At 36.8% G+C, this 26467-nt stretch overlaps 3 protein-coding genes across 6 annotated transcripts in view; 1 reads left to right on the forward strand and 2 right to left on the reverse strand.

Annotated features, from left to right (window-relative positions):
- LOC118278870 (gastrula zinc finger protein XlCGF26.1-like) overlaps window positions 1-26467 on the reverse strand; it is a 206449-nt gene that overhangs the window by 71517 nt on the left and 108465 nt on the right. The gene's annotated exons all lie outside the window — the stretch shown is intronic.
- On the reverse strand, window positions 1358-17259 carry LOC118278924 (zinc finger protein 69 homolog). Of its 4 annotated transcripts, none has more exons than XM_035598350.2 (5): window positions 17023-17255; window positions 15961-16093; window positions 15214-15477; window positions 14518-14799; window positions 1358-4283 (listed from the first exon to the last, which is right to left on the reverse strand). In XM_035598350.2, the coding sequence occupies exons 1-5, from the start codon at window positions 17173-17175 to the stop codon at window positions 3274-3276; spliced, it is 1842 nt and encodes a 613-aa protein (XP_035454243.2). In that variant the 5' UTR covers window positions 17176-17255; the 3' UTR covers window positions 1358-3273. The 4 variants fall into 4 exon arrangements, with proteins under 4 accessions (XP_035454243.2, XP_035454242.2, XP_035454240.2 ...); XM_035598349.2 differs by lacking the exon at window positions 1358-4283 and adding an exon at window positions 4880-7978 and having other exon boundaries at window positions 17023-17256; XM_035598347.2 differs by lacking the exon at window positions 1358-4283 and adding an exon at window positions 8689-10853 and having other exon boundaries at window positions 17023-17258.
- Window positions 17508-26137, forward strand: LOC118278933 (zinc finger protein 37 homolog). Its single transcript, XM_050703547.1, has 5 exons — window positions 17508-17842; window positions 19059-19218; window positions 21914-22042; window positions 22581-22796; window positions 23976-26137. Exons 1-5 carry the CDS (start codon window positions 17687-17689, stop codon window positions 25088-25090), a joined length of 1776 nt encoding a protein of 591 aa, XP_050559504.1. The 5' UTR covers window positions 17508-17686; the 3' UTR covers window positions 25091-26137.

Raw genomic sequence — 26467 nt, forward strand, 5'->3', positions numbered from 1 at the left:
GGATTTCTTGGTCCGGTGGTAAGCAAATTCCGAAGTTTTTTTTTTGGGCAAAAATCATCCAATTACTTCTCCCGTTTTGGGCGAGGCGAGAGGGAGTGTCAGACTCTTACTGATTAACAACCACCCCGTTCCTACTCCTGCATTTATAATACACTTCGAGCCAGAGCCCCGTTAACCCGCTAGGTAGTCCGCAGCTCTGGGTAAATTGCTAAGTATAAGGGATTGATTTGAAACTATGGTTGGTATTGGGGCTTAAGTTCGCGTAAAGTTATTGCTTTGAATTAATCTAAAAGCTTAGAAAAATTTACGTATGCTGTAATGCAAAATCATTGTGGTGAAATAAGTTGCTCGATATTTTCTCAAAATTGTAAACACTGCCATCTAGCGTCGAGTAGAAGTACCAATCGACGTTTAGTTTCTGCTGCAATAAGTTACGGTTTATTTTACCGGTAAAGCACATCCCTACAAAATTAATCGGTAAAGTAAGAAACTATTGATATCACGCTTGTGGCCAGTTGAGCAACAACTTTTGACCATGTTGCCAAACAAGGCTTATGTATTGTATTTTTTGGTTCAATGAAACCTTAGCGCTATCAAAATTCAAAATAAATGTAAAATGTTCACTAGTCTTCTCAATAGATGGCGTTATGGTTTCGTTACCGGCATTTATATAGGGTACGGGATATTCTTTTTTTGGTATGAGCAGCAAGCAATGTATTTGTTTGATTATTATAAGCGACTAGCTAACCCGGCGAACTCCGTTTCACCACCAATGATTCCTCCTGTTTTCCTGTTTTTCTATTTGCTATAAACCTCACGGAGCCCGAGACCTTTCCAACGACTGCAAAACCGTGGAAATCGGTTCGTGCGTTCTGGAGTTATAGCGTCAGGAAGGAAAACCATAAATAATATATACTATTCAGTACAGTGTTTCAAGTATCCACCCTCTCCCAAGTCGATCTCCGTTCAGCATCCTTTTTCACAAGTTTTCACTTTTACAAAAGTACCGTAAAACGACCGGACTATCAATTTAAAGGGTGCATAGATACAGGAATGGGATGAGCAGGTTTAAGTGAATTTTTCCAATATTTATTCACCCTTCTGGTATTCTATTCAACCCTTAAATTCCATTCACCCCGTTTTATATAAAATGTATAATATAAATATTACTGGGTTTTTTTCAGTTGTTCGAAAATTAGTATATGGCAATAGGCTCACCCCCTATTACATGGGACTTATAACACAAATTATGAAAACTGGGTATACATTGTATAGCGGTATTACGTGCCGTAATGTGCACCACTTCGGGGATAAAAAGGCGTGACGTTGTGTTGTTATAAAATAAAACAAAGAAAATATATTATAACAAAGTTTATTAACCTATTTTATACAATGTGTACAATAAAAACGACTTACATCATAATTTAATATTAAAACCTACTTTGGTATAACATGTTTACAAAATTCATTTAGCTAAACGCCAACAATGGCTAGCTCTTATTCAATAAGAATAAATCGTTTTGTGCTCAACAGATGGCGTTAAGCTAAAATAGCGTTGTTTTATTTTTGAGGGGGATCAAAACATCTTTAAATAACTCCTCCCGCCTTGGGTGAGGTGAGAGGGAGTGTCAGATTCTTACTGCGACGCGTCTTGGGTCTGCGATTAGTGGAAAAAAACATATTTCGGGTCTGAACGGGGGCCGCAAGTAGGGTTACCAGATCCAGACAGATCATTTCCTGGACATTTCTAGGACCACGAACGGCATCTGAGTTTTGGTGTCCCATCCGAGACTAAACTGTAAAAGTAGGTACCTAGAACTATCGGTTGATGAAACTCAAACTTTTGCAAGTAACTTTCTAAGGACTAATTTTAAACTTTAGCTTTTAAATCTTCCCGCCCCACAACACACGCAGCGCAACTTGCGAGCACGTTACAACGCTTGGTTTGAGTTTTGCAGCCATAGTATTGTATTTTTATAACAAAAAACTATTATTTTTTCATTCCGGGACAGCAAAGTAAAAATTACTGGACTGCAACCCTAGCCGCAAGACATGTTTTTCCTGCCCATCGCAGACGCAAGACACGTCGCGCCAGCATTTATAACCGCGTGCACCTATATTACTATTTACAAATACATAAATACAATATGTATATTCTAGCAATAAGTACCTAGTACCAATTTATTTCGTTTTATTACATACTAGATGCAGCAAACACCGTACCGCCTCAAAAATCTTTTTCTGACCGTTTAAACCTTCCCTGGACTTCCACAAACAATTCAAGATCAAAATTTGCCAAACCGGTCCGAGTCGTTCTCGAGTTTAAAGTAGTGAGACTAATGAATAGCTATTGATTAAATAAGTAGTAATCAGCATCAATTTGTACATTATTATTTATTTATTATTGCTTTATTTTCTTAATAATGGCAAAAATGTGTAAAAATCAGCCTAAAATTTTAATCTACTAAGTTGTACATTACAATTTGCGATACATTATCCAAATAACTAAATTAAATCATGAAATGTTTTTTTCGAAATCATTAGTTTTTAATGAATTTTGTAAAAGATGTGTGTGTGTGTGTGTTTGTACTGTAACCATATAGTCATATTAGAAAAGTGTCTACTGCACGTGCAAAATCTAGCTATGTTTACAAATACAAAATCATTCAATTTATGATATAAAGTTGTACAACCAACAAAACGTTACATAGGTATTTATTACATAAAAACTAATGCTAAAAGGCCATGTTTCGTTTCCGAACGAAACTATTTACAGTTCTTGTCAATCGATCGACTTTTATTGTTATCAGTACAAGATATATCATTACTTAGCGGTTAAAAATGTGGACAATTGGCAACATGTTTCTAGTATGGGACTGCATATAGGAAAATAGAGAGGTGTTTGGCTTGTATCATCCCGCGCTCCTCGTAAAATGTCACACATTATGTTAAAGGGAAATCCAGTTATGACATCTTCTCTTTGTATTTGCTTCATGAGACAGACTATAAAACAGCACCCTTTTTTGAGGGGGGAAATCATCCAACGACTTCTCCCGCTTTGGGCGAGACGAGAGTGAGTGTCAGATTCTGACTGACTAAAACATCACCCTTTTTTTAGGATGAAAAATTATAATGACTTCTCCCGCCTTGGGCGATACGAGGGAGTATCAGACTCTTACTGACTAAAACATCACCCCGTTCTAACTCCTGCTTTTCGAGAAGCTCCTACGCTCAATACGAGCCAAGCAGTGTTTAAAAACCTCGCTGAAGTATCTAGTTATCAATTAAAACGAACTCATGCGTTTTGACATGCTGTTTAAAAGATTTCAGAGTGACATATTGCTTCTGACAAACATTGCATTCAAACGCTTTAGCCTTGTCACCTTGCGTTTTATGTACGGGCAAATGTTCTTTGAGTTCAGCTTTACTCAAGAACGTTTTATCACATTCCCTGCAATCTAGAGTTTGCTTTTGCCGTTCATGTTTTTTTCTCATATGATTAGTGTAATACTGTTTCCAAGTGAAAGATTCACCGCATAGCTCGCAGGTGATAATTTTGATTTTTTCGCGATGTTTTTCCAAACAATGGAGGTGTCTTAAGTATTCGCCGGCAAATCTTTCGTCACAGTATAAACATTTGAATTTTAAGGCTTGCTCGTGAACAAGCTCTTCATGTTTCCTTCTATATTTTTCTAAAGCGAAAACTTTATCACAAACTTTACAAGGGAATTTGCCTACGTTATGAATTTTAACGTGTTGTTTAAGTCGATTTTCGGCTAAAAACGTATCGCCACAGTCATCGCAGACATAGTTATTGTAATGGGCGTTCATATGAGCGTCTAAATGCAAGTAGTTAGTGAAGTGTTCTTTACAGAGGGCGCAGTTGAGTTCCTGCCTTAGAACGTACGGTATGACTCTAGTGTAGGCTTGGTCTAATAGGACCCTATGTTTGACGCGTAAATGTTTAAACATGTCGTTCCAATTATTGATGACTACGCAGCAGACTGTGCATAGGAGATTATCTATGTCTAATTTGATTACCTCGTTCATCCAGTACGGCCGCATGGTGTATTCGATTTTCTCTATCCTGTGACTCACGTGTTCTGTCCTAGTGTGTGTGCGTAAGTCGTCTGGGTCTTCAAAATGAGGCCCGTCCGTAGAGCAGTACGCGCAGTAGTAGCGAATGTTTTTGGATTTGTAGGGGGTCGCGTTCGTGAATGTTAGGATCGCTTTAATCTCTTTTATTAGTTGGTATGTCTGTTCCTTCTTCGGGTCTCGATGTTCTGTAAAACAAAGTTAGATTTTAGATCTTTTTGAAAAAAATTGGGTGGTTAACATTGAAAAGGGAAATTATACCACCTGTGTTGGAAACCTCCTCCTTTTGTGAAGACGGTTAAAATACTGGATACGTACTAAATGAAGACCTATCTGAACATCTAATAATGGGTTAGTCAATACTATTAGTACCTTGCCTTGCTTTAAATTTCTTTTAAAAACCAGCAATTACAAACGTGTGATAAAAACCCAGAAGGAAATCCAAGAAAGGCTCTGCATCGGTTTTTTTACTTCTTTCGCCCTGGGCGAGGCGAGAGGGAGTATCAGACTCTTACTGACTAAAAACCTTCCCATTCCTACTCCTGCTTTTCCACGTTTGGCATCAGCCCTACTGGACCACATCTGTGGTGGTCTGATGGCTCTTTGCATATGTACTGCATACATTCATGACCAACAACTTTTTAAGTGTGGTAGTGTCGACTGTATTTTATCACCAGAAACAATCCTCAAAGCTATATGCTTATTTAGAATAGCTGCCTATTTTCATCTCTAGGCGGCGCCACATTCGTTTTATATCCGAAGAAGGAAGAAAAAATACAAATAATTATGCAAAAACACATTTATTTGATATCACACATAATAATAAGAGTTACTGTTTCTTTTTTTAGCAGATAGCGCTAGTGTAGCGTGAGGTCCAATAGAGAATTATCTTTTTGAGGGGAAAAAATCATCCAATGACCTCTTCCACCTTGGGCGAGGCGAGAGGGAGTGGCAGACTCTTACTGACTAAAAACCACCCCGTTCCTACTCCTGCTTTTTGAGCCGGAGCCCCGGTAACCCGCTTGGTATTCATTAGCTCCAGAATAGAGAATTGGTTTGTATCAAACCACTGCACATTAAATTTTTGATAGCTACAGTGATTGGATAAACAAGACTTCCCGATTCATTTACACCTCTGATTGGCTACTCCAATTTAGCCAACCAATTAAGAGGGCTAAACGCGGAAACATTTCCATCGCGTTACCCGTAAAAGATACTCGCACTAGGTCCCTGGTCCACTAGTGAACACAAAAGCAGTAGGTCTCAACGAATGGGGGGATGTGAGCAATCATGTTTTTTCACCAGATGGTGCAAATTTAGTAACAGGTCTGTTTGTCCAATCACTGCGGCTGTCAAATATTGAACTTCTAATGGTGTGTCCCATCTGGCGAGCAAAAATACAGTAGTCCCCATTAAAGAAGACATATCGCGCGCTGACCTAAAGTAACATGAGAAAAGAGTAGGAAAAAGTAAGAAAAATGGTTTGATTTCTACACAAATTAAGCAAAAATGCTATCCTGGCTACAATTATCATTACAATTAGCTTCCAAATCGCCTTTAGCCTCCTCAGCATGCTTAGTAACATGCTGTATCCACGCTTTCTTTTGTATGACCAGAAAAGAGTAGGAAAAACTAAAAAAGTAACGTCACGTCACGCCCTTTATCCCCAAAGGGGTAGTTAGAGATGCCTTGCACATTATGGCACTTAATGCCACTGTACAATATAAGTCCCATGTAATAGGGGGTGAGCTTATTGCCATATTATACCGGGCAGAATTCCAGACTCCGTGATACTACTGAGAAATTTTGGAAAAACCGAAATGAAAACCAGTAATACTTTGCCCGACCCGGGAATTGAACTCGAATGAACTGCGGGCATAGGGGATGCCGGCAGTCGCACATGCAACCATTCGACCAACCATTTATGCTTAATTTCATTTGAAATCTGAGAGAAAGTATCTCAGTAGTAGCACGGACGCTGGAATTGTGTCCAGTATAAGGCAATCGGCTCACCTCCTATTACATGGGACTGATAACACATATAGTGAAAAGTGGAGTGTACATTGTATAGCGGCATTACGTGCCGTAATGCGCACTCTGCCTATCCATTCGGGGATAAAAGGCGTGACGTTATTTGTTTTTTTTTAAGCAAAAATGCTATTCTGGCTACAATTATCATTACAATTAGCTTCCAAATCGCCTTTAGCCTCTTCAGCATGCTTAGTAACATGCTGTATCCACGCTTTCTTTTGTATGACCAGAAAACAGTAGGAAAAAGTAGAGAGAGGTGCCTTGCACATTATGACACTTAATGCCACTGTACAATATAAGTCCCACGTAATAGGGAGTGAGCCTATTGCCATTATACTGGGCATAATTCCAGACACCGTGATACTACTGAGAAATTTTGGCAAAACCGAAAAGAAAACCAGTAATACTTTGCCCGACCCGGGAATCGAACTCGAGACCCATTGCCCGACAGTCGCATTTGCGACCACTCGACCAACCATTTTTGCCTAATTTTATTTGAAATCTGAGGGAAAGTATCTCAGTAGTAGCACGGATTCTGGAATTGTATCCAGCATATGGCAATCGGCTCACCTCCTATTACATGGGACTGATAACACATATAGTGAAAAGTGGAGTGTACATTGTATAGCGGCATTACGTGCCGTAATATGCACCTCTGCCTACCCCTTCGGAGATAAAAGGGGTGACGTTGTTTGTTTTTTTTAAGCAAAAATGCTATCCTGGCTACAATTATCATTACAATTAGCTTCCAAATCGCCTTTAGCCTCTTCAGCATGCTTAGTAACATGCTGTATCCACGCTTTCTTCTGTATGAACGTATCGCCACAGCGTTCACAAGTATACGTAGGCTGACTAGCATGAATTTTCATATGGGACCTTAAAGACGTCCTCGTCACGTAGTACTTTGAACATATTTGGCACTGGTACTCCTTCAATTTTGTATGTTTAACTATATGTCTCTTCATTTCGTTTTTATTGTAGAACCCTTTACCGCATTCCGGGCATTGATGTGGTCTTAGTAAGAGATGGAAGTGGTTCGTATGGGATTTCAAAGAGCGTTGGCTGTCAAAGGTTTTGCCGCACGCTTTGCAAGAAAATTGGGGTATTGGAGCCCCATGGACTTTGACTTCATGATCATTTTTCCTAACTGTATCCATGAATTTCTCATCGCAGTATCCACATTTCCTTGTTTTAGAGCCTTTCATGTGTAAAACTCGTTCATGTTCTTTCATTTTGATTCGTGTATCGAAGATTTTCGGACAAAATGCGCAAACAAAGACGCCTTTCTGATGTCTTATCGCGTGTGTTCTTAAAGCCCTTTTATTAATAAAGTGTTTGCCGCAATCACCGCATTCATAGTTAGAGTAATGCTCAGTCATATGCTCAGATAGGTGCTTAAAAAAATCAAATTGCTTCGAACAGAGGGCGCATTTCAAAAATTCATTATTAAACTTGAACGGGATTATATGATTGGGTATATCCAAATGCATCGGTTGATGGTGATTGGTCTTCAAATGCTCCATTACGTCTTTCAAGCTTTCTATTGGCAGATCACAGATTTCGCATTTGAGATCGGTTATGTCGATTCTAAGGACCATGTCGGCGACATATTTTACGGTTTCTATGGGTTCTGAATTTGAGAAATGTGTGGTTAATGTGTGTTTTTTGAGTTGGATCGGATCTGGGGTCTGATATCGGCAGTGGAGACAAGCGTATCCGATGCCCCAGTGTCCCTTGATGGGCGTCGCGTTGGTACACTTTATAATCGTGCGTACGTTTTCTTTGAATTTTTCTACTACGATCTTACTTTTCTGTTTGGTCTCTTCCATCGCAGTGTCATTCCACTGGACATCTACAAACAAGAGTTTCTTCTTTAGTTTCTTGAACATGTAATTCATTAAAGTCATTAAGAATAGAAGCGCAAAGTTCTTTTTCGTATGCCCCTTTTTCATTTTCGCTTCCCAAAATTTCCAAATATTCCTCGTTTTCTTTTTGTCCCCATTTAAGATTCGGATAAAAATATATTTTGGTAAAAAAACGACATCATATTAGAAAATATTTATTAAGTATCGACATAAGTAATGTACTTGTTTGGTACAATAATAATTAAATATTTACAAAACAATATCTAATTTAGATAAATCAACAAAGAACATGTCATTGTAAAAATATATTCTCTAATACTTATTTCTATATATTTTTTAAATACGTTTGAATATGGTCCTAACCAATGCAACTTTTTTGGACCAAATACAATGGAGATGGACTATCGGCCTCAATTACTAACGCGAAGTCCTGCGTGCGTGAGCGATCTAGAAGCGAAGGCGATGCGGCGCGAAATCAATAAACTATTAAAATATATTGACGTGGCTTACGTCACCAATCGCACATGGAAAACGGTGTGGCGCGGCGTGAACGTGATCAACTAGCTTGTTATTTTCACGCGAACTGGACGCGGTGCCAACACGTTTTTCTTTTGATTCACATGCACTTATTACATGCATAGCCGCCGCGTCACACCGCATCGCGTTCAAATCGCGTGAGACCGCACCGCTTCGCGTCCGCTTTTAAATCGCTCACGCAGGACGTTGCGTAACGGACCCAATCCAAAATCTTTGGATAAGATAAATATAGATAGATTTTCTACATTAGTTGTGTTGTATGGTATGGTTTCTCTCAAAAACTTAGAACGATCCAGAGATTTTGAATTAGGAACGGTTATTAATTTCGGCTGTAAACAAGCCATAACACTCAGTGTTTCACAAAGCAATTTAGCCGGAAGATATTGAAATGTTTTTGAAACGGAAACTTGTACATACGTCATTTAATGAAGGGATTTTTTGTTCACCAAATTACGCTAATGTAACTTGAAGTGTAGATGTAAAAAATTAAATGGCCAATGGTTTGAAATTAGCTAATTGACATCTAACGGACCTCGGACGGACCAACGGACTATCTAATGAACTTCATTAGATCTCTGAATAAAAAAAATACGTCTTTTTTATTGGTAATGGGACGGCGTTTGGCCACAAACTCTTGGTGGTAAACGATGATGCGGCCTTTGATGTGATGATATAAGCCGGTAAACGAGCAAACGGATCACCTGATGGTAAGCAATCGCACGTCCATTAATGCCCGAAACACCAAAAGCGTTACAAGTGCGGTGCCTTTAGGGGGTTAGCAATTGTGGCTTCTGTAACCTAACTAGCGAAACACAACCCAAGCGTTGTTTCACGTCGGTTTTCTGTGAGGCCGTGGTATCACTCCGGTCGAGCCGGCCTTACAGTGCCGAAGCATGGCTCTCCTTGGCAAAGAAGCTCAAGGTGGTCAGTTCTTGGGCCGATTGATCTAAACAATAGTACTATGTATAGTCCTCATATGTCCCTTCCAAGCAGTTCTATGGACAAACGTCCGTTCACACCGATCACATTTAAACCTCCGATCATCTAAATGCCCCCTTACATGCTGATTCAAACTACATTTCGTACCAAATGACTTCGTACACATATCGCATTGAAATTCCCTTGTCTTCGTATGAGTTACCGTATGCGATCGTAACTCAATTTTAGAGAAAAATGCCATTTCGCAATACGAACATTTATGGGGCCTCAGCATCAGATGGTAGCGTTTTCTGTGTGTTAGTAAGGAACTTTGACTATTATAAGATTTGTTGCAAGCTTGGCAAGAGAAAACTAAGGGTTTAACCCCATGTTTTTTTACTTCGTGAGCTTGTACTAAGTCTAATGTGCCAAAGCGCTCGCTACAGAAAGAACATTTGCGAGTTTTACTCGACAAAGCGTGCACTACTCTCTCGTGAACACTCTTTTTTGGACGAGAATCGAAGACTTTAGGGCAATGAGAGCATTTAAAAACTCCCTTTCTATGTCTATAAATATGTGTTTGCATACATTGTTTGTTAATAAACGCTCTATCGCAATGAGAACATTCAAAATTCCTGTAATGTTCACTCATATGTTCGGATAGTAGCTTAAAATGTTTAAAATCTTTTTGACAAAACACGCATTTCATCGTATCCGTATGAAAAACGAAAGGAATGAAATAATTTTTGGTATCCGTATGATATTTTTTATCGTGTATTTCGGCTAGATGTGCGGTCAATAATTCTAATTTATCTACGTTTAGATTGCAAATTGTGCATTTTAAATCTGTTATATCGAGTCTAATGAATAGATCCGACACGTATTTCGCTTTTATAACATCATCGATCAAGCTATGTGCCTCTAGATTATGCTTTTTCAAATCAGAAGGTAATTCTCTATGTTCTTTGCAATAGTTACAATAAAAACCGCGCCCCGTATACCCTTTTATAACAGTGGCATTAGAATTATGTAGTATAGTTTTAAGGTTATCTTTATGTTTATTCATTTCATTAACTTCTTGTTTTACTGATTCCTTTGTCCCTTTCTTGAATTTATCGTTTACTATCGCTTTGTAACGCGTTCTAACTTGTTCTGCGTCGACTTGATCACATTTTTTGATAGGCTCAAACGAAATTTCTATTTTAGCCGCAAAATCTTTAACTTCATTCGATTTATCAATTGGAACATCCTTTGCTACTATCTTTTCTTTCATTTTTAATTTATTACATTCTATTTGTTTTATTGTTTTCTCGTCCAATGCGGTAGTTTTAAACATTGTAGGTTTTTTCCTTAGCCGTTTTGTGCGTCTTTCCAATTTTGTTTTCGTTGTATTGTCAATCGGGACATCTACAACAAGAAATTCATTTATTGATTTCGACATTTTCATCATTTATATTGTTTAAAATAGGTTTTATGCTAATAGCCTTGTGCTCACATAGATATTGTAATTTCTTTATTTAAAATCACCTTCTTTGTGCTTACGTGTGCAACGCATGTTTATTTATGGCCAAACCTTTTAAAAGGCAGGAAAATAATGACTTCTCCCGCCTTGGGCGAGGCGAGAGGGAGTGACAGATTCTTACTAAAAACCACTCTGTTCCTACACCAGCTTTTCGAGCCGGAGCCGTGGTAAACTCGCTAGGTATTCTGCAGCCTGAGATCGGATATCGTCAGCCTAACCTTTCTTCGGATGAACAGTAACGCATATCTAAGAATTAATCCCGTGTAAGCAATAGAAGACCGCGCACAGCACGCTGTGTGGCGTCTGCCTAGATGAAGCCTAAGCCATCTGATTTATTTAGAAACACATTAGAGGCCATGTCGGATAACGCTGCCCGACGCTAGTGGAGGAGTATAGCCTTTAACTGTTTGTTGTTGCCAGTGAAAGGCTTAATGAAAACCAGCCTATCCTCTATTGCACAAACATGGCTCACGTTACATTAGTTTCATTTGGTGAACAAAACACAAATACGCAATATCTACACAGAAGTATTATGTATCCTCATCATATGCCGTTTCCAAGAAGTCATATACAAAAATGTCCGCCCACACACATCACACTTAAACCTCCGATCATCTAGATGAATCCTAACATGTTGAGTCAAACAACACTTCGTCCCAAACGATTTCGGACATATCTTACATTTATAATTCTTTATTTTCGTATGAGTTACAGTATGAGACTCCAAGTCTTTTTTGGAAAAGAACGCCATCTCGCAATACGAACATTTATGGGGCCTTAACATCAAATGAAAGTTTTTTCTATGCCTCAATAAGGAGCCCTGGCTATTATAAATTTTGTTGCAAGCATCACAAGTGAATTCTAAAGGTTTAACCCCATGTTTTTTTACTTCATGAGCTTGTACCAAGTCTGTTGTACCGAAACGTTCGTTGCAAAAAGAACATTTGCGAGACTTACTCGACATAGTATGTACTACTCTTTCGTGAGCGCTCTTGTATGCCCGATTAGGAAAGACTTTAGGACAATGAGAGCATTTAAAAACTCCCTTTTTATGTCTCCGCATATGTGTCCGGCGACATTGTCTGTTAATAAACGGTCGATCGCAGACAGAGCATTCAAAATTCCTATAGTGTTCACACATATGCTCAACAAGTAACTTGAAATGTTTAAACTCTTTCTTACAAATCATGCATTTCATTGTATCTGTGTCCAAAACGAATGGAATGAAGTAATTCTTGATATCCGGGTGAAACTTTTTATCGTGTACTTTGTTTAGATGTGCAGTCAAATCTTCTAATTTATCTACGTTTAGATTGCAAATTGTGCATTTTAAATCAGTTATATCGAGTCTAATGAATAGATCCGACACGTATTTCGCTTTAATAACATCGTCGACTAAGCTGTGTGCCTCTAGATTATGTTTTTTCAAATCTGTAGCTAACCGTCTATGCTCTTTACAGTAATTGCAGTAAAATCCGCGGCCCGTATACCCTTTTATTACAGTAGCATTAGAATAATGTAGTATAGTTTTAAGGTTATCTTTATGTTTATTCATTTCTATGACTTCTTGCTTTACTGATTCCTTAGTCCCTTTTCTGAATACTAAAGCTTTATTACTGGTTTTGAATTGTTCTTTCTTGATATTTTCTAGTGTAATCTTAACTTTAGCACCAGAATCTTTAACTTCAGTCTTTTTATCAATTGTACTGTCCTCAGGAAACGTTCTCATTTCTTTTACTTTTAATTTCTTTAGTTCTATTTGTTTTATTGTTTTCTCATCCAATGCGGTTGTCTTAAATATTGTAGGCGTTTTCATTAGCCGTTTTGTGCGTCTTTCCAATTTTGTTTTCGTTGTATTGTCAATCGGGACATCTACAACAAGAAATTCATTTATTGATTTCGGTATTTTTATGACAATTCTATTAAAAAGTAGCTTTTTTTTACGCTTCTCTTATCCCCATAGGCATATTAAGTTCTTTATTTTAATCCACCTGTTTACCTATTTATTTATAAAACCTTTTGTATTTGATTGTCAACCGCGTAGATGAATATTTTGTAGTCCATCCCTTGATCAGATAACAGTTTCTAATATTGAAGTACTTTATTGTACAACTACGTAATTTCTCTCCCCCCCTTCAAATTACGGAATGAAGAAGTTTTTGAAATCCTTGTGGATAAGTACGTTTTGTCAATTCACACGGAGACGCGTCACGACGCTACTGGAAGAGGCTAGTAATATGGGGCTCCACTATGTATCGACATGAGACGCATCTCTTTAATTTTTACACTTGGAAAACAAAAATTGTGTATTGAGCCACTGTTTTATAAAATGGCCGAGCAGCGTTGCGTCTCAGTGTAAGCTGAGCTAAAGTTATTCCGTCACAGTAGTCACATTTAGGGTGAAAATTGCGTAAAGCGGTCGCCCGCACGGACCTATGTAAAAGTGTCACGTGACTGGCATCAATCGTGTGACCACGCGCGGAGCTTTCCGAACGGGTTTGCTGGCTTTTTTGAGGGGGTAAATCATCGAATGACGTCTCTCTCCTTCGGGTCCGAGAGTATCAGACTTACTGACTAAAAACCAGCCTGTTCGTACGCCGCCTACGAGCCCGAGCTACGGTAACCCGTTCATCTTCCTTCACTTCATAACGCTTATAAATACATTAAATGAGTTGTTTTTAGTTTCAACCCAAGCTTTCGATAATGTAGCACACTTTATTTAGCATAAAATATTACCAAACTGTTGGTTACTGTTACAGGTACTCACGCAAAATATAGTTACTAAAAATATAATTGAAAAAGGTAAACAAATTGAAGAATATAGTAATAGATTCACTATATTTCCTATGGGAGTATCCCAAGGCAATGTTTTGGGACCATTCTTTTTTTAACATTAGCAGTTCGATAAGAAGTGTTTATGTTAAAAGCAATATTATATACTTATAGTAAGCAAGGTACTAAACTTTGACTACCCAGATATATCAGTTAAACATGTAAATGTAGAATCGCCTAAAAATTGCTTGACGAGTAACGCATATTTAAGAAATATTCCTGGTATAACTTAAATAACATGACTAGTACTTTACTTAAGAAAAATAACACTTACTGCCGCACCCAGTCATTTAATGGTTACTTAACCCATTCTTAGCAATTGTTTTCGGAGGAAAATTGTTACTAAGGAAGAGTTTAAGTAATCATTAACTGACTCTGAGTGTGACAGTTATATTGTTAGAAAACTGATCAATGAAAAGTTTATCATACATTTAGCTCATAGTAGAAAAAATAAAATAGTTAATAAAGAGGTAATAAACTCTATAGTTTTATACTACAGATAAAAATCATGATCAGTTTCCTACAAATTAAAAAAGGGCAGTCAATATAGAAAATATTTTATCATACATCAATATTAATATTTTTATGTTTTATGAATAAACAAATAACCAAAACCATAAATTCAATTTTAATATCAATTAGACTTCGTTCATGAACAAAATACAATCCATATTGACCGCACATTAGAAAAAAAACACAATAAAATATAGCACTAACCTGTAGAAGTCATTTTGAGTTTAGCGCAGATAGTCTTTTTCGGTATATTGTATTGGAGTGACGCATCAGCAGGTGTTAGGGATCCACTGCGGACCTCTTCCAAGCATTTCCTTAGATCCGTCTCCGAGTACTGTTTATAAGTTTTATGTCTTTCAGATTTAGGGAGCTTTGGTGGCCATTTTCTTTTTGGTTTACTCTCATCGTCATCATCTTCAGGTTCAGAAACCCTTGCTCTTTTCTTTCTTGGAGTCGGCCGTTTGTATGATTGGGACGAGTCTGAAACTGTTGATGGTTAGGTTAATGAATTAGATCCTGAACTAAAGTGAAAATATTTCGAGATAAAATATTACATTAAAAATGGAAATAAAAGTTTACAATAGCAGATGGAAGTCGAGGATCTTTTTTTTTTATGGTATAAGCCAGTAAACGAGCATACGGATCACCTGATGGTAAGCAATCGCCGCCGCCTTTAGGGGTTAGGGGAATTTAAGGGTTGTAGGGGGATAGATTGGAAATATTCTGAATCTGGATTGGGGGGTAAATGGGTCTCCGGTAACCTCATTCACACAACGCAAGTGTTGTTTCACATCTGTTTTCTGTGAGGCCATTGTATCACTTCGGTGAAGCCAGCCCATTCGTGCCGAAGCATGGCTCTCCCACACTTAAAACTTATATCATTAAACATGGAAATCTCACCAGAATCACCGCTATCCTTAGCCACATCTTCAGCCACGCTATTATCTTCTGCCTTAGCTATATTGGCTACTTCATCCTCCAAGTATTCAATATCTGTATACTCCGTCTCCGGAGCCTCTTCCTTAATGCTCTCCATCGTATCATTATTGAACGTTATGTATTCTGTCTCCGTATTACTTATGTTATCATCATAGTCATCATCATCTCCATGTTCAGCTAAGAGCTGTTCATCAAGTCTTTCTTCTTTGATTGTGGCTTGGTTTTCTGTAGGAAAACTTGGTTTGTTAGTTGGTTCAATCAAGAATAAATTTGATTTTTAATCCACTTCTGCTTTATATTATCAACCAGTTATCGTTTTTGAGAGGGGAAAATCATTCAATCCTATAGCCTAGGGCAAGGTGAAAGGGTGTCTCAGTCTCTTAGTGACTAAAAACCACCTCATTCCTACTCCTGTTTTTAAACCGAAGCCCTGGTAAACTCACTAGGTAGTCCACAGCGCCAGATTTCTCCTGTTAGCTTGGGCACATGTATAAAATATGACAGAACCCATATTTAGTTACCTAAACACAATAATGGAACCCATATGCAGTCATGCAACTCACCCAAAAACACTAGTTATATTAAAACTACACCATTAACACATCTCCTTGCTTTTAATATTTTTACTATTGCAAACGAGTCTCACATCATACACTACATAATATGAAACATACAATTTCAGACATAATAACATAAAAAACACCATACCATCTTCCAAAATCCTTGTGAGTTCCTCCTGTGAGTCCAAGACCACTTTTTTGAAGTCATATGCATCTCGCAGTCGAATGATGCAGTCCTCGCATATCTGGTCCTGGTCTACTGAATCCTCAGAGTGATCCCACTGTTGAAAAATAAAAATTATTTTATTTTTGAGTCTTGCCAAACACTGCAGTTTTTTTTAATTATGTTATAGGTACATTTACAAGGCAACCTCAGCGTCAAACATGCAGTCAGGTTTTATTTTACACTTTAAGTTAATTTTTATTAATTTTTTTCATATTTTTAAGTAGTAAATATTGTACTCATAGTTATTATCATTTAGATGGTTTAATTTTATTTATTTTATAAAAACTTTGTTAGTTTTTAATTATTCTATATAAAAATCAATTGCTGTTTGTGAGTTAACAACGGCTGGACCGATTTGGCAAATATAATAAGAATCATGAATTATTTGTGGAAGTCCAGGTAAGGTAAAAATAAGGAAAAATTTTTTGAGGCCGTACAAAGTTTGTCGGGTTAGCTGGTATTTAATATTTTTCAGGATAATGAGGACGATTTTCTTAAGCTATGTTGTTTATCTATAAAATTATTATTTGGGCAATTTTTAATAATTATAATTTAATACTGCATTAACAACTCTTTTTAAAGTATGGTGAAATTCTAATAAGATATACAAATGTAAAAAATACCATGCCTGATACATGGTATTTTTTCTTTGAAGTACTAAAAAATTAGTTAAAAAATACTTAAAAAGTACTTAAAAAATTAAATAGGTTTTAGTTTTGTTCTATTTTCAACAAAATCAATATTCGTAGTGTAATCGGGTCACACGTTATATTATGACGTTGCATTCATAAATTATGCGCAGTAGCGTAAAGCCTTATCAATTTCGTAATTTTATTTTAACAAAATTAAATAATCCAAATTCGCAACTAACTATGGCGGGAATATTAATTCCCAATATTTTAAGATTAAGATTTGGAACAAAGGTAGAACTCAAGGATGTTGAGCAAATAGCCTCTTAACTAAAGTAAGAAGAAAAATACTCACAGTCAATGCAAAACATTTGGCAAGCATTTCGCCGTATATTTCCGGATTTCCATTGTATTTATGTTCTAACCACATGTTTTTTAGATAGCCATACGTGAGGCAACATCTACACCTTCCGAAAAACGTCTCCACTTCAGTTTTTTCCTCCGACATGATTGCGATTTAGCAAAATATAAGCTCAAATATTCTCTCAACGAAACACCGCCATATTACACCATAGACAATGAACGCCAAAAGCCGCGTCCTACGTCTTGTTATCAATCAATCTATGGTGTCTATGGCTCTTGGCGCTCCAATTTAACAGTAATATTAGTGAATTTTTGTGCGCTTACATTGAAGTTTGGCCCAAATTAGTCATTAATTTTGATATTTTATTATTTATTGAGTTTAATAGCATATAATAATGTTATTTTATATTTTTCCCATTACTAAATATTTCACTGCGGTTAGAGCTAACCAAACGCGAGCACCAAACAGTTATTGACATTTTTTTACTCTATAATGTTGACAAGAGCCAAGACGACTGACGATTTGTCGTGAAATTATTTTGCGAAAGCTTTCTTCAATAAAAATTACATAAAATAACAAAAATATGATAAATGCCGAATACAAATAATGCTGAAGTTGTGAACTTTTTCATTCGCAAAGATTAAATCGTACTAAAATGGCTACAGTAAAGAATAATGGGCCAATAATAGACCCAGCGTTATGTCGCTGTTGTAGGGCTATAAAAAAATGTCGTATTCTCACGGCCGAATATACTTGGATGGAGCAGAAGGAAGTGTATGCCGACATGATCATGGACTGCTTTGGAATCTTGGTCAGTGAAAAATATAACTTTTTACACTATGGAATATGTATTCCAATTTTGAATGCTAATTCATTATTATGATTTTTTTATTGTTTACTTTTATATTTTTTTAATTATATTTAACTTATTTTAAACTTTGTGTAGTAAATTACAGTTAAGATGAAGCATATTTAGAAACAAGAATTTAGAATAACATTTTAAGTCACATGAAGTGCTTGGAACAATGAGTAATTTAAAACTGCATAATAAAAACATTTTTTTTTTAACTATATTAATTATCGTTTTAATTATTTTTTTGCCTGTTACTTGACACACAGGTACATATATATTTTTGTCACAGTACACTAATTAGGTATTATAGTAGAAAGATCTAAGAGCTATGTTATGAGTCTGACATAATAAAGGAAATTATTTACTCAATAAAGTTTGTCTAACTGTTAGATAGACTAATTTTACTAATATAAATATGTTATCATTAACTAAAAATCACAATGGTGCATCTGCACCTACTGATCATGATGAAGAATCCCTCTGTGACTCAAAACTAGTAAAGGTTTTCTCCATTGATTTCTCCTCTCTCATAATAATATGTCACAGTAAATCGTGATTTTTATTTGCCTATATGTTATTTTGGACCATAATCAACTCCTGTTCCTGGTCACTTCAGCCGGTACACAAACACACAAACTTTCCTTTAATTATTTCTTTATTTTATTTAAACAGTTGGAAAACCAACAGCTGTACAGTTTGAATAAATAATGTGGTATAATGTGACAAAAAGCCAATTATATGTTTTCAAAAATCGCAATACCAAAAACATGCCAACAGAACTATACAATATTAAATTTACTTATTTATAATAGTATTCTTATTTTTTTATATAACATCACACCTTTAATCCCCAACAGCTGTAGGCAGAGGTGCAATAAATACATGATGCCAACGTACACCCATATTTTACAATTTATCATGTAAGTCCCATGTAATAGGTGGTGAGGCTATTGCCATATACCGGGCACATTTCCAGACTCCGTATTACCACTGAGAAATTTTCGAAAAACCGAAAAAGCCCAGTAATACTTCACCCGACCCGGGAATCGAACCCGAGACCCCTTGCCCTGCAGTCGCACTTGCAACCACTCGGCCAACGAGGCAGTCAATAGTATTTTATAGTATTCTTATCTCTTTCGCATTTACAATAGTAATATGATAATTCATATTCCAGCTATCACACGTAGATGACAATGAGAAGGACAGTGGTGTGTGTGCGACGTGTGTGGTGCGTCTCCGAGATGCTTGTGCCTTCAGGCAGCAGGTGCTGCAGTGCGAGGAGCTGTTCCTCAGCGCTAAACTTGAGGATAAGGAGGAGAAGGATGCTTTGGAAGGTAAGGTTAACTATTTTCAGTTTACAAATATGTTTAATAGGCTAGTTTGCTACTAGTCAAATACAATACTAACATTAGAACTTAAGACGGGATATTTATTTATGAGTTTCCGATATTTCGGCACTGTTGCAAGCACCATGATCACGGATGAACTGGAGAAAAAACTGCAATACTGTTTTCGAAACTTAATAAAAACTATATTTTCTATGAATTTTGTATGAAATAGTGTTATGACGTTAGGGATTGCAATCCGTTCCGGCGGATCCGGTAATCCGGCGGATCCGGCGTGTTTTTGGACCTACCGGATCCGGTGGGTAGGCGCCGGATCCGGTGGCGCATCCGGTAAAGCAAAAAATACGTAGAACAAATTAATAAAATAACTAGAAAATCAAATCCTGCAAGAAAAAAAAAGGGTATAGGGGGAAAGTTAATGCTAAATAAAAAATTAAATTAAAAATTTAAAAAACCCCGACATAAAAACTTAATTTCCCTTTAAAAAGTAAAAAATAATAAAAGAAACTTAATCTTAAAGTACCTAAGAATGTACTAATAATTCTAAAAAAAATACGTCGCGTTGGGGGACCACTCCTAATTATTTTTTACTTATCTACGATTTGATCATAAGTATCACATGCTTGGTGTTAACATTAAAGTAAATTGATGTTTAAGTACTTAACTATAACGCAGAAAATAGAAACATAGCGGCGCGGGCGGCGGTTTACAGTCCGTATGAATGCGGTCCCCCAACGAGACGTTTTTTTTTTAGAATTATTAGTACATTCTTAGGTACTTTAAGATTAAGTTTCTTTTATTATTTTTTACTTTTTAAAGGGAAATTAAGTTTTTATGTCGGGGGTTTTTTAAATTTTTAATTTAATTTTTTATTTTATACTTTTTATAGGTAGGTTAGGTTAAGTTAGGCTTAGTATATTATTACATATACTTAGTATAATTTCGATTCTTGTTAAGGTAAAGATTAAGATTTTTTTTGACTTATTAATTACTAGTTTTTGTTTCTATAAGTAGGCTAAAGATTACATTGGTGCTAAATTTTTTGTTTATAATAAAACGTTAAATTAAAATTTTATATTTTTTTATAAAATTTTTAATTTAATTTTTATTTATTTATTTTTATTTTTTTATTTATTATTTTATTTTTGTTAATACGAGAAAATAATATCTTTCAATATGCGGTTTAATTTGAGACCCCATCCCAGTATATTTGCAGACCTTCGGCTAATCTCCCCACTTTCACCGCCCATAACTTTAAAACGGCTCAACCGATTTTCATCAAACATGTCTAAGAACACTCGCACATAAGTCCCCTTTCATACGAAAAAAACTAAATTGAAATCACTGCATCCGTTCGGGAGTTATGATGCCACAGACAGACAGACAGACAGACAGACACGTCAAACTTATAACACCCCTCTTTTTGCGTCGGGGGTTAAAAAGAAACAGATTGTGAGAAAATACTTAAAAAAGAAATGACTGCGTATGAAGTAGAAGGAGTAAAAGAAAAACACATTTCGCTGATCTACAGTTACTTGATGGCGATTTGGCCAACCAGTGTTGAGGCAGAAAGGGCCTTTTCTGCCGCAGGTTATATTTGTAGTGCCATCAGAAGCAGACTAGGAGACAGTACAATAAACATTATTTGTTTTCTTAGATCGTTTTTTCAGGCACAGAAATAATTTTCATTTGAATTTTGCATTGCCAAAAATAAATGCTTCTTGTTTTGTTTCTTAGGATTATGAACTGAAGTTGTTGATTTTATAAGTACAAATTTAAAAGACTGTTTTGTTATATAACTGTGTAGATTATTAATAAGAGTTTAATAGTATTATTATTACTTAAGTACTTTCAGATACGTACATAAATAGGTACAGCAATAAGTGAGAGTCAGACTGATTACTTTATTATTAAAAATAGTTTCATAATTTTAAATTTGATTTAGTACAAATAGTACCAAAATTTACAATGAATACCAAAAAATATAATTAAAAGTGATTTTATTTTCTTTTTAAACATTATTATCAAAAGTAAAAACCACTAAATACTAGGCCCTAAGTAACTTTAAAATCCGGCCGGATCCGTCTGGATCCGGCCGGATTAGCATCAATCCGGTGAAGTCCGGCCGGATTGAAAATGGTACCGGATTGCAATCCCTATGACGTCATAGTCATACAGTGGCGTACGTAGCATGATTTGTTCCCCCCCCCCTTTTCGTATTTTTTTTGGTACTTTTCCCGTTGTCTTTCACAAGCCTTAAAGTCACTAACTTACCTATACTATAAGATTGAGCCCATGTTTGTGGGTTTTACGATGACGTTAATTTTCCTGCCAAAGCTACGCCTATCTGCCAAGTTGCTACCAACTTTTGAAAGCATACTTTACGCGATAAAAAAGGGTTGTTGGGCAATCGGGGATTGGGAAGATTGGGCAGGGGGGAATCGGGCCTCCGGTAACTTCACTCACACAACGAAACACAACGCAAGCGTTGTTTTACGTCTGTTTTCGGTGAGGCCGTGGTATCACTCCAGTCGAGCCTGCCCATTCGTGCCGAAGCATGGCTCTCCCACACTTGGCTCTTAGCTACGCTTCTGGGTTCTAAGAAAACATTCATAATAATATTTGATTAACATATAATTTACAAATCCAATATTTCTACATAAACTAATACCTTTATTCACAGAACCAAAGACAGACAAGCCGCAAATGGACATAGAACTCAAGATCGAACCGAAGGATGACGTCAGCGAGCACTCCGGAGGGCTGGACCACGAGGACAACATGTCCATTGGATACCCTGAGGAGTTGGAAGGTAGGTACCAGTACCAGCCTTACCACTTGTATACAAAATTAGACTCAAATGCTTTTAGTTTAGAGTCAGTTTTGGAACAGGATTTTTTTGGTATAATAACGTAAGGCAACGTCACGTCTTTTATGGACTGCCGGACAAGGGGTCTTGGGTTCGATTCCCGGGTCGGGCATAGTATTACTGGGCTTTTTTCGGGTTTTCGAAAACTTCTTAGTAGTAGCATGGAGTTTAGAATAGTGCTCAGTTTATATGGCAATAGGCTCACCCCCTATTACATGGGACTTATAACACAAAAGTGGGTGTACATTGTATAGCGGCATTACGTGCCGTAATGTGCACCTCTGCCTACCCCTTCGGTGATAAAAAGGCGTGACGTTGTATGTTTTATAAATGCGTTTATAAACACTAATTTTATTTAAACATCTGTACTTGTATGTATGTAAAAATATTAGTTTATTTCCTTTGATATCGGTTAAAATAGAAGGAAATTCAAATGATTTCACTAAACAATTAGAAAAATGAACAAATTTTTCTATTACAGAACCGAAACCGCCCAAAAAAGAAGAGTCATTGGACAAACCAGAATTACCTGACGAAGATTTGAAGTTAGGAGAAGATGATGATGATGTTGACGACAGCGACTGGTCAGGGTCCTCGTCGGACTCCGACAAACCTATCAAGAAGAAAGCCAAGAAGAAAGGCAAGAGTAATGGGGCGCAGAAGAAGAAGAAAGGTGCTGTTAAGAAGAGTAAGGCTGGTAGGTTATATAGAATACTCTTTAACTTAATATTTTATAGTTGCTTATATACAACTGCGGCGGTTAACTTTTAAACAAGAATATACTTTTTACAATATACTAGCAAAGCTTTAAACAGAGAGGAGTGGAAGGAAGGTAGGGAGGCCTTTGCCCTGCAGTGGGACGATCATGGCTGAAATCTAAATTTATACTAATATTATAAAGCTGAAGAGTTTGTTTGTTTGTTTGTTTGTCTGAACGCGCTAATCTCCAGAACTCCTGGTCCGATTTGAATAATTCTTTTTGTGTTTGATAGTGCATTTATTGAGGAATGCTATAGACTATAAAAGATCACGCTATGACTAAGAGGAGCCGAGCAGAGCTGGTGAAACCGCGCGGAAGTGGCTAGTATAAAATAATCTTTGAAGGTGTTTTTATACAAGAATATGCTTTTTACAATATACAAGCAAACCCGGCGAATACCGTTTCGCCACCAATGATTTTCCCCGATTTCCTGCTTTTACCTTGAATTTTTCCTGAATTTTCTTTGCTATAACCCTCACGGAGCCCGAGACCTTTCTAACGAATGCAAGACCGAAATTGGTTCGTGCGTTCTGGAGTTATAGCGTCATCAGGAAGGAAAATCCGACTTATTTTTATATTATAGACTAGCTGATCCGGTAAACTTCGTACCGCCTCAAACATTTTCTTTCTCACCTTTTATACCTGCCCTGGACTTGCACAAATAATTCAAGACCAAACTTAGCCAAATCGGTCCACCCGTTCTCGAGTTTTAGTGAGACTAACGAACAGGAATTGATTTTTATATAAAGAGATGATCAGACGGATCACCTGTAACCTTAGTATGAGTTTGCTTTACGTTTAAAGTAGGTAATCGAAACTAGAGCACCGGACGCACTCTTTGTTACGAAATTTTGCGCGCGCGTGCTTTCGCATAATCAGCTGTTAGCAGTGAGGCACCCGCGCCCGCGTTATAGGAAGACTAGTAGTTATTTTGGATTTTTCCGTGCGCGTGCTAATGAAATTTTGTTGTTTTATGATAAAAATAAAACTAATAAGTATACCATAAAAGTTTCTTTGGGAAAGTTGTTTGTAATCATGACTACAATCACGTGTTTAAATATCGTTCACTAATTACCAGTCACCCTAAAGTCTAATATTACACCTTATTCTCAACAGGTACATCGAAGAAATCACCGAAAGCAATAAAGAAACCGCCCGTCGAAAAGAAGAACAATTACGACCGAGATCTAGATTGTATGTCCGAAGAAAACTTGCTTACCATCATACAATACTCATACGTCTGCCCCTTCAAGAATAGAAGGAACAACTACTACTGCTTTTACTGCAAAGACTACTACCCGAAACCAGAAGATTTGAGGGAACATACAGTGTCACATGACACTAAGCCGTTCCAACTCCTCATGGGATACAAGAAAATGATCAAAATTGACATCACGAGGATAGACTGCCGCCTATGTCCAACAAAAATAGATGATCTAAACGTCTTTAAACAACATGTAGACCAAGTTCATGGAAAGAAGATTTATTTCGAAGCTCCAGACAAAATGCTTCTATACAAGTTGACGTGGAACGATCTAGTGTGTGTGATGTGCAACGATGTGTTCGAAGACTTTAATACTTTAAACACTCATATGGTGGAACATTTTAGCAATTATACATGTGATATATGTGGTGTGTGCTTTTTAGAGAAACCGAGGCTCGATGCCCATTTGAAAAGGCATAAAGATGATGAGAGACATACGTGTGAAGTTTGCGGTAAAGTGTTCAAATCAAACCATTATAAAGACATGCATGTTGACATTGTACATAAGAAGAAAGCAATAATCCGTTGTCCGAGATGCGATGAATGTTTCATGTCATACGCTTTAAAGAATAAACATTTGACAGAAGCCCACGGACAAAAGAGGACGTACCCATGCAACCTTTGTGATAAAGTCTATAATAGACAAAAGACTTTAACGGAGCATCAAAGGAGGAATCACCAAAAAGTTTTGAAGCATCAGTGTGAATATTGTGATCAGAGGTTTTATCTGCCATCGCGGTTGAAAGAGCACATGGCAACTCATACAGGTGAGAGGAATTTCCGTTGTGAGTATTGTGAAAAGAGTTATCCTAGGTTGAAATCTTTGCAGTATCATATTAGGACTCATACGAATGATAGGCGGTACAGATGTCATATATGCGGGCAGGCGTTCATACAGAATGCTAGCTTAAAGTCTCATATAAAGAGTCATCATCCCGAATGTGATATTGAAGGATGCTACTTCTAATTTTTGTATTAGATTCTGTGATTTGGTGGTGTTCAGATATTTTGGTAATATGTGTTTCAAATGTATGCACTTCAAGGCCTGGTTGCTTTATTTTCGACTTTATTTACTGTACACTAAGTACGAGTTTGCTTTACGCTTAAATCGAATCGAAACAAGAGCACGTTCGGCGCTGTGATTGGCCGGCTCGTATAAATTAACCAATCAGTACCTTTGGTACCAGTTTATTTTAAGTTTAAAGTAGTCGAAACGAGAGCGCGTTTGCTCTTATTGGTTAGTCTATTCAAGCCGGCCAATCAGAGCGCCGAACGCGCTGTCGTTTCGATTACTTTAAACGTAAAGCAAACTCGTACTAAGGGTACTGAACAATGGAGCAATGTATTAAATTGTTTAGTAACCAAAATTGTGTCACACAAAAGTAGTTTCTATACATCGGTAATTAGATCTATAATTGACTGGGTGAGAGAAGACACTGGTGTCCACTCAGGGATTTAGATTCCAAGGAAGATTAATTCAATTCGATATTGAAATTGCGGTATAGAAAGGATTTTAGTTTGTCTTGAATAGAAACTCATACAACTGCGTCCACTGATCCGCTGCGTACGGACCGCATCATCAGCAATGCCTACATGCGATGCGTACTGATGACGTCATACAAAATGTGTACGATGCGTACGATGCGGGTCTGTGGAAGCTTACTTTTAAACCACCACGATTCAATACATCACCTGTACCCACCAAATCACAAATAAAAAAAAAACAAAATAATGAGATTAATTTCACGCAAATAGTCTGAACGTATTTTTTTAATTAGAAATTAATTAAATAATAATAATAACAGCAATACATCACTCTTTTATATAGTATTAATGTTAATTTAATTTAATACATAGCTATTTTAATTATTTATGTATATAAGTATATTTATGTGTAAGACAGTACATAGTTGTAGTGTTCAGTATAATAATTATGTGTTATATATATTTATAACTTTTGTTATGAATATACAAATTAAATGCTTTTATGGATTAGATAGCGAATGGAGCGCGTATTTCTTATTGTTTTTTAAACACAATAGTATTTTCTCCTGTGTCGGGTTTTTTCTGAGGGGGAAAATCATCCAATGACTTCTGCCGCCTTAGGTGAGGCGCGTAAGGAGTTTTTTCGATTTTTCGAAGAATTTTCAGAGTAGCATGGAGTCTGGAATTATGCCCAGTATATGGCAATAGGCTCACCATCTATTACATGGGACTTATAACATAAATTGTGAAAAGTGGGTGTACATTGTACAGTGGCATTACGTGCCGTTATGTGCACCTCTGTCTACTCCTTCGGGGATAAAAAAGGCGTGAAGTTGCGATAGTACATTTATTAAGGAAG

This window comes from Spodoptera frugiperda, chromosome 24 (assembly GCF_023101765.2).
Source record: "Spodoptera frugiperda isolate SF20-4 chromosome 24, AGI-APGP_CSIRO_Sfru_2.0, whole genome shotgun sequence".
In the NCBI taxonomy this organism is placed as follows: domain Eukaryota; kingdom Metazoa; phylum Arthropoda; class Insecta; order Lepidoptera; family Noctuidae; genus Spodoptera; species Spodoptera frugiperda.

Bases quoted from the DNA above. Each gene is read 5' to 3' on its own strand.
- LOC118278924 (XM_035598347.2), bottom strand. From the start codon at position 17,175: ATGTCGGAGGAAAAAACTGAAGTGGAGACGTTTTTCGGAAGGTGTAGA. The intron at 16,094-17,022 runs GTGAGTATTTTT...ATTTTTCAACAG, and splicing joins CCAAATGTTTTGCATTGACT to TGGGATCACTCTGAGGATTC. The intron at 14,800-15,213 runs GTGAGATTTCCA...AACCATCAACAG, and splicing joins TAAGGATAGCGGTGATTCTG to TTTCAGACTCGTCCCAATCA.
- LOC118278933 (XM_050703547.1), top strand. From the start codon at position 17,687: ATGGCTACAGTAAAGAATAATGGGCCAATAATAGACCCAGCGTTATGT. The intron at 19,219-21,913 runs GTAAGGTTAACT...CTTTATTCACAG, and splicing joins GGAGAAGGATGCTTTGGAAG to AACCAAAGACAGACAAGCCG. The intron at 22,043-22,580 runs GTAGGTACCAGT...TTTCTATTACAG, and splicing joins ATACCCTGAGGAGTTGGAAG to AACCGAAACCGCCCAAAAAA.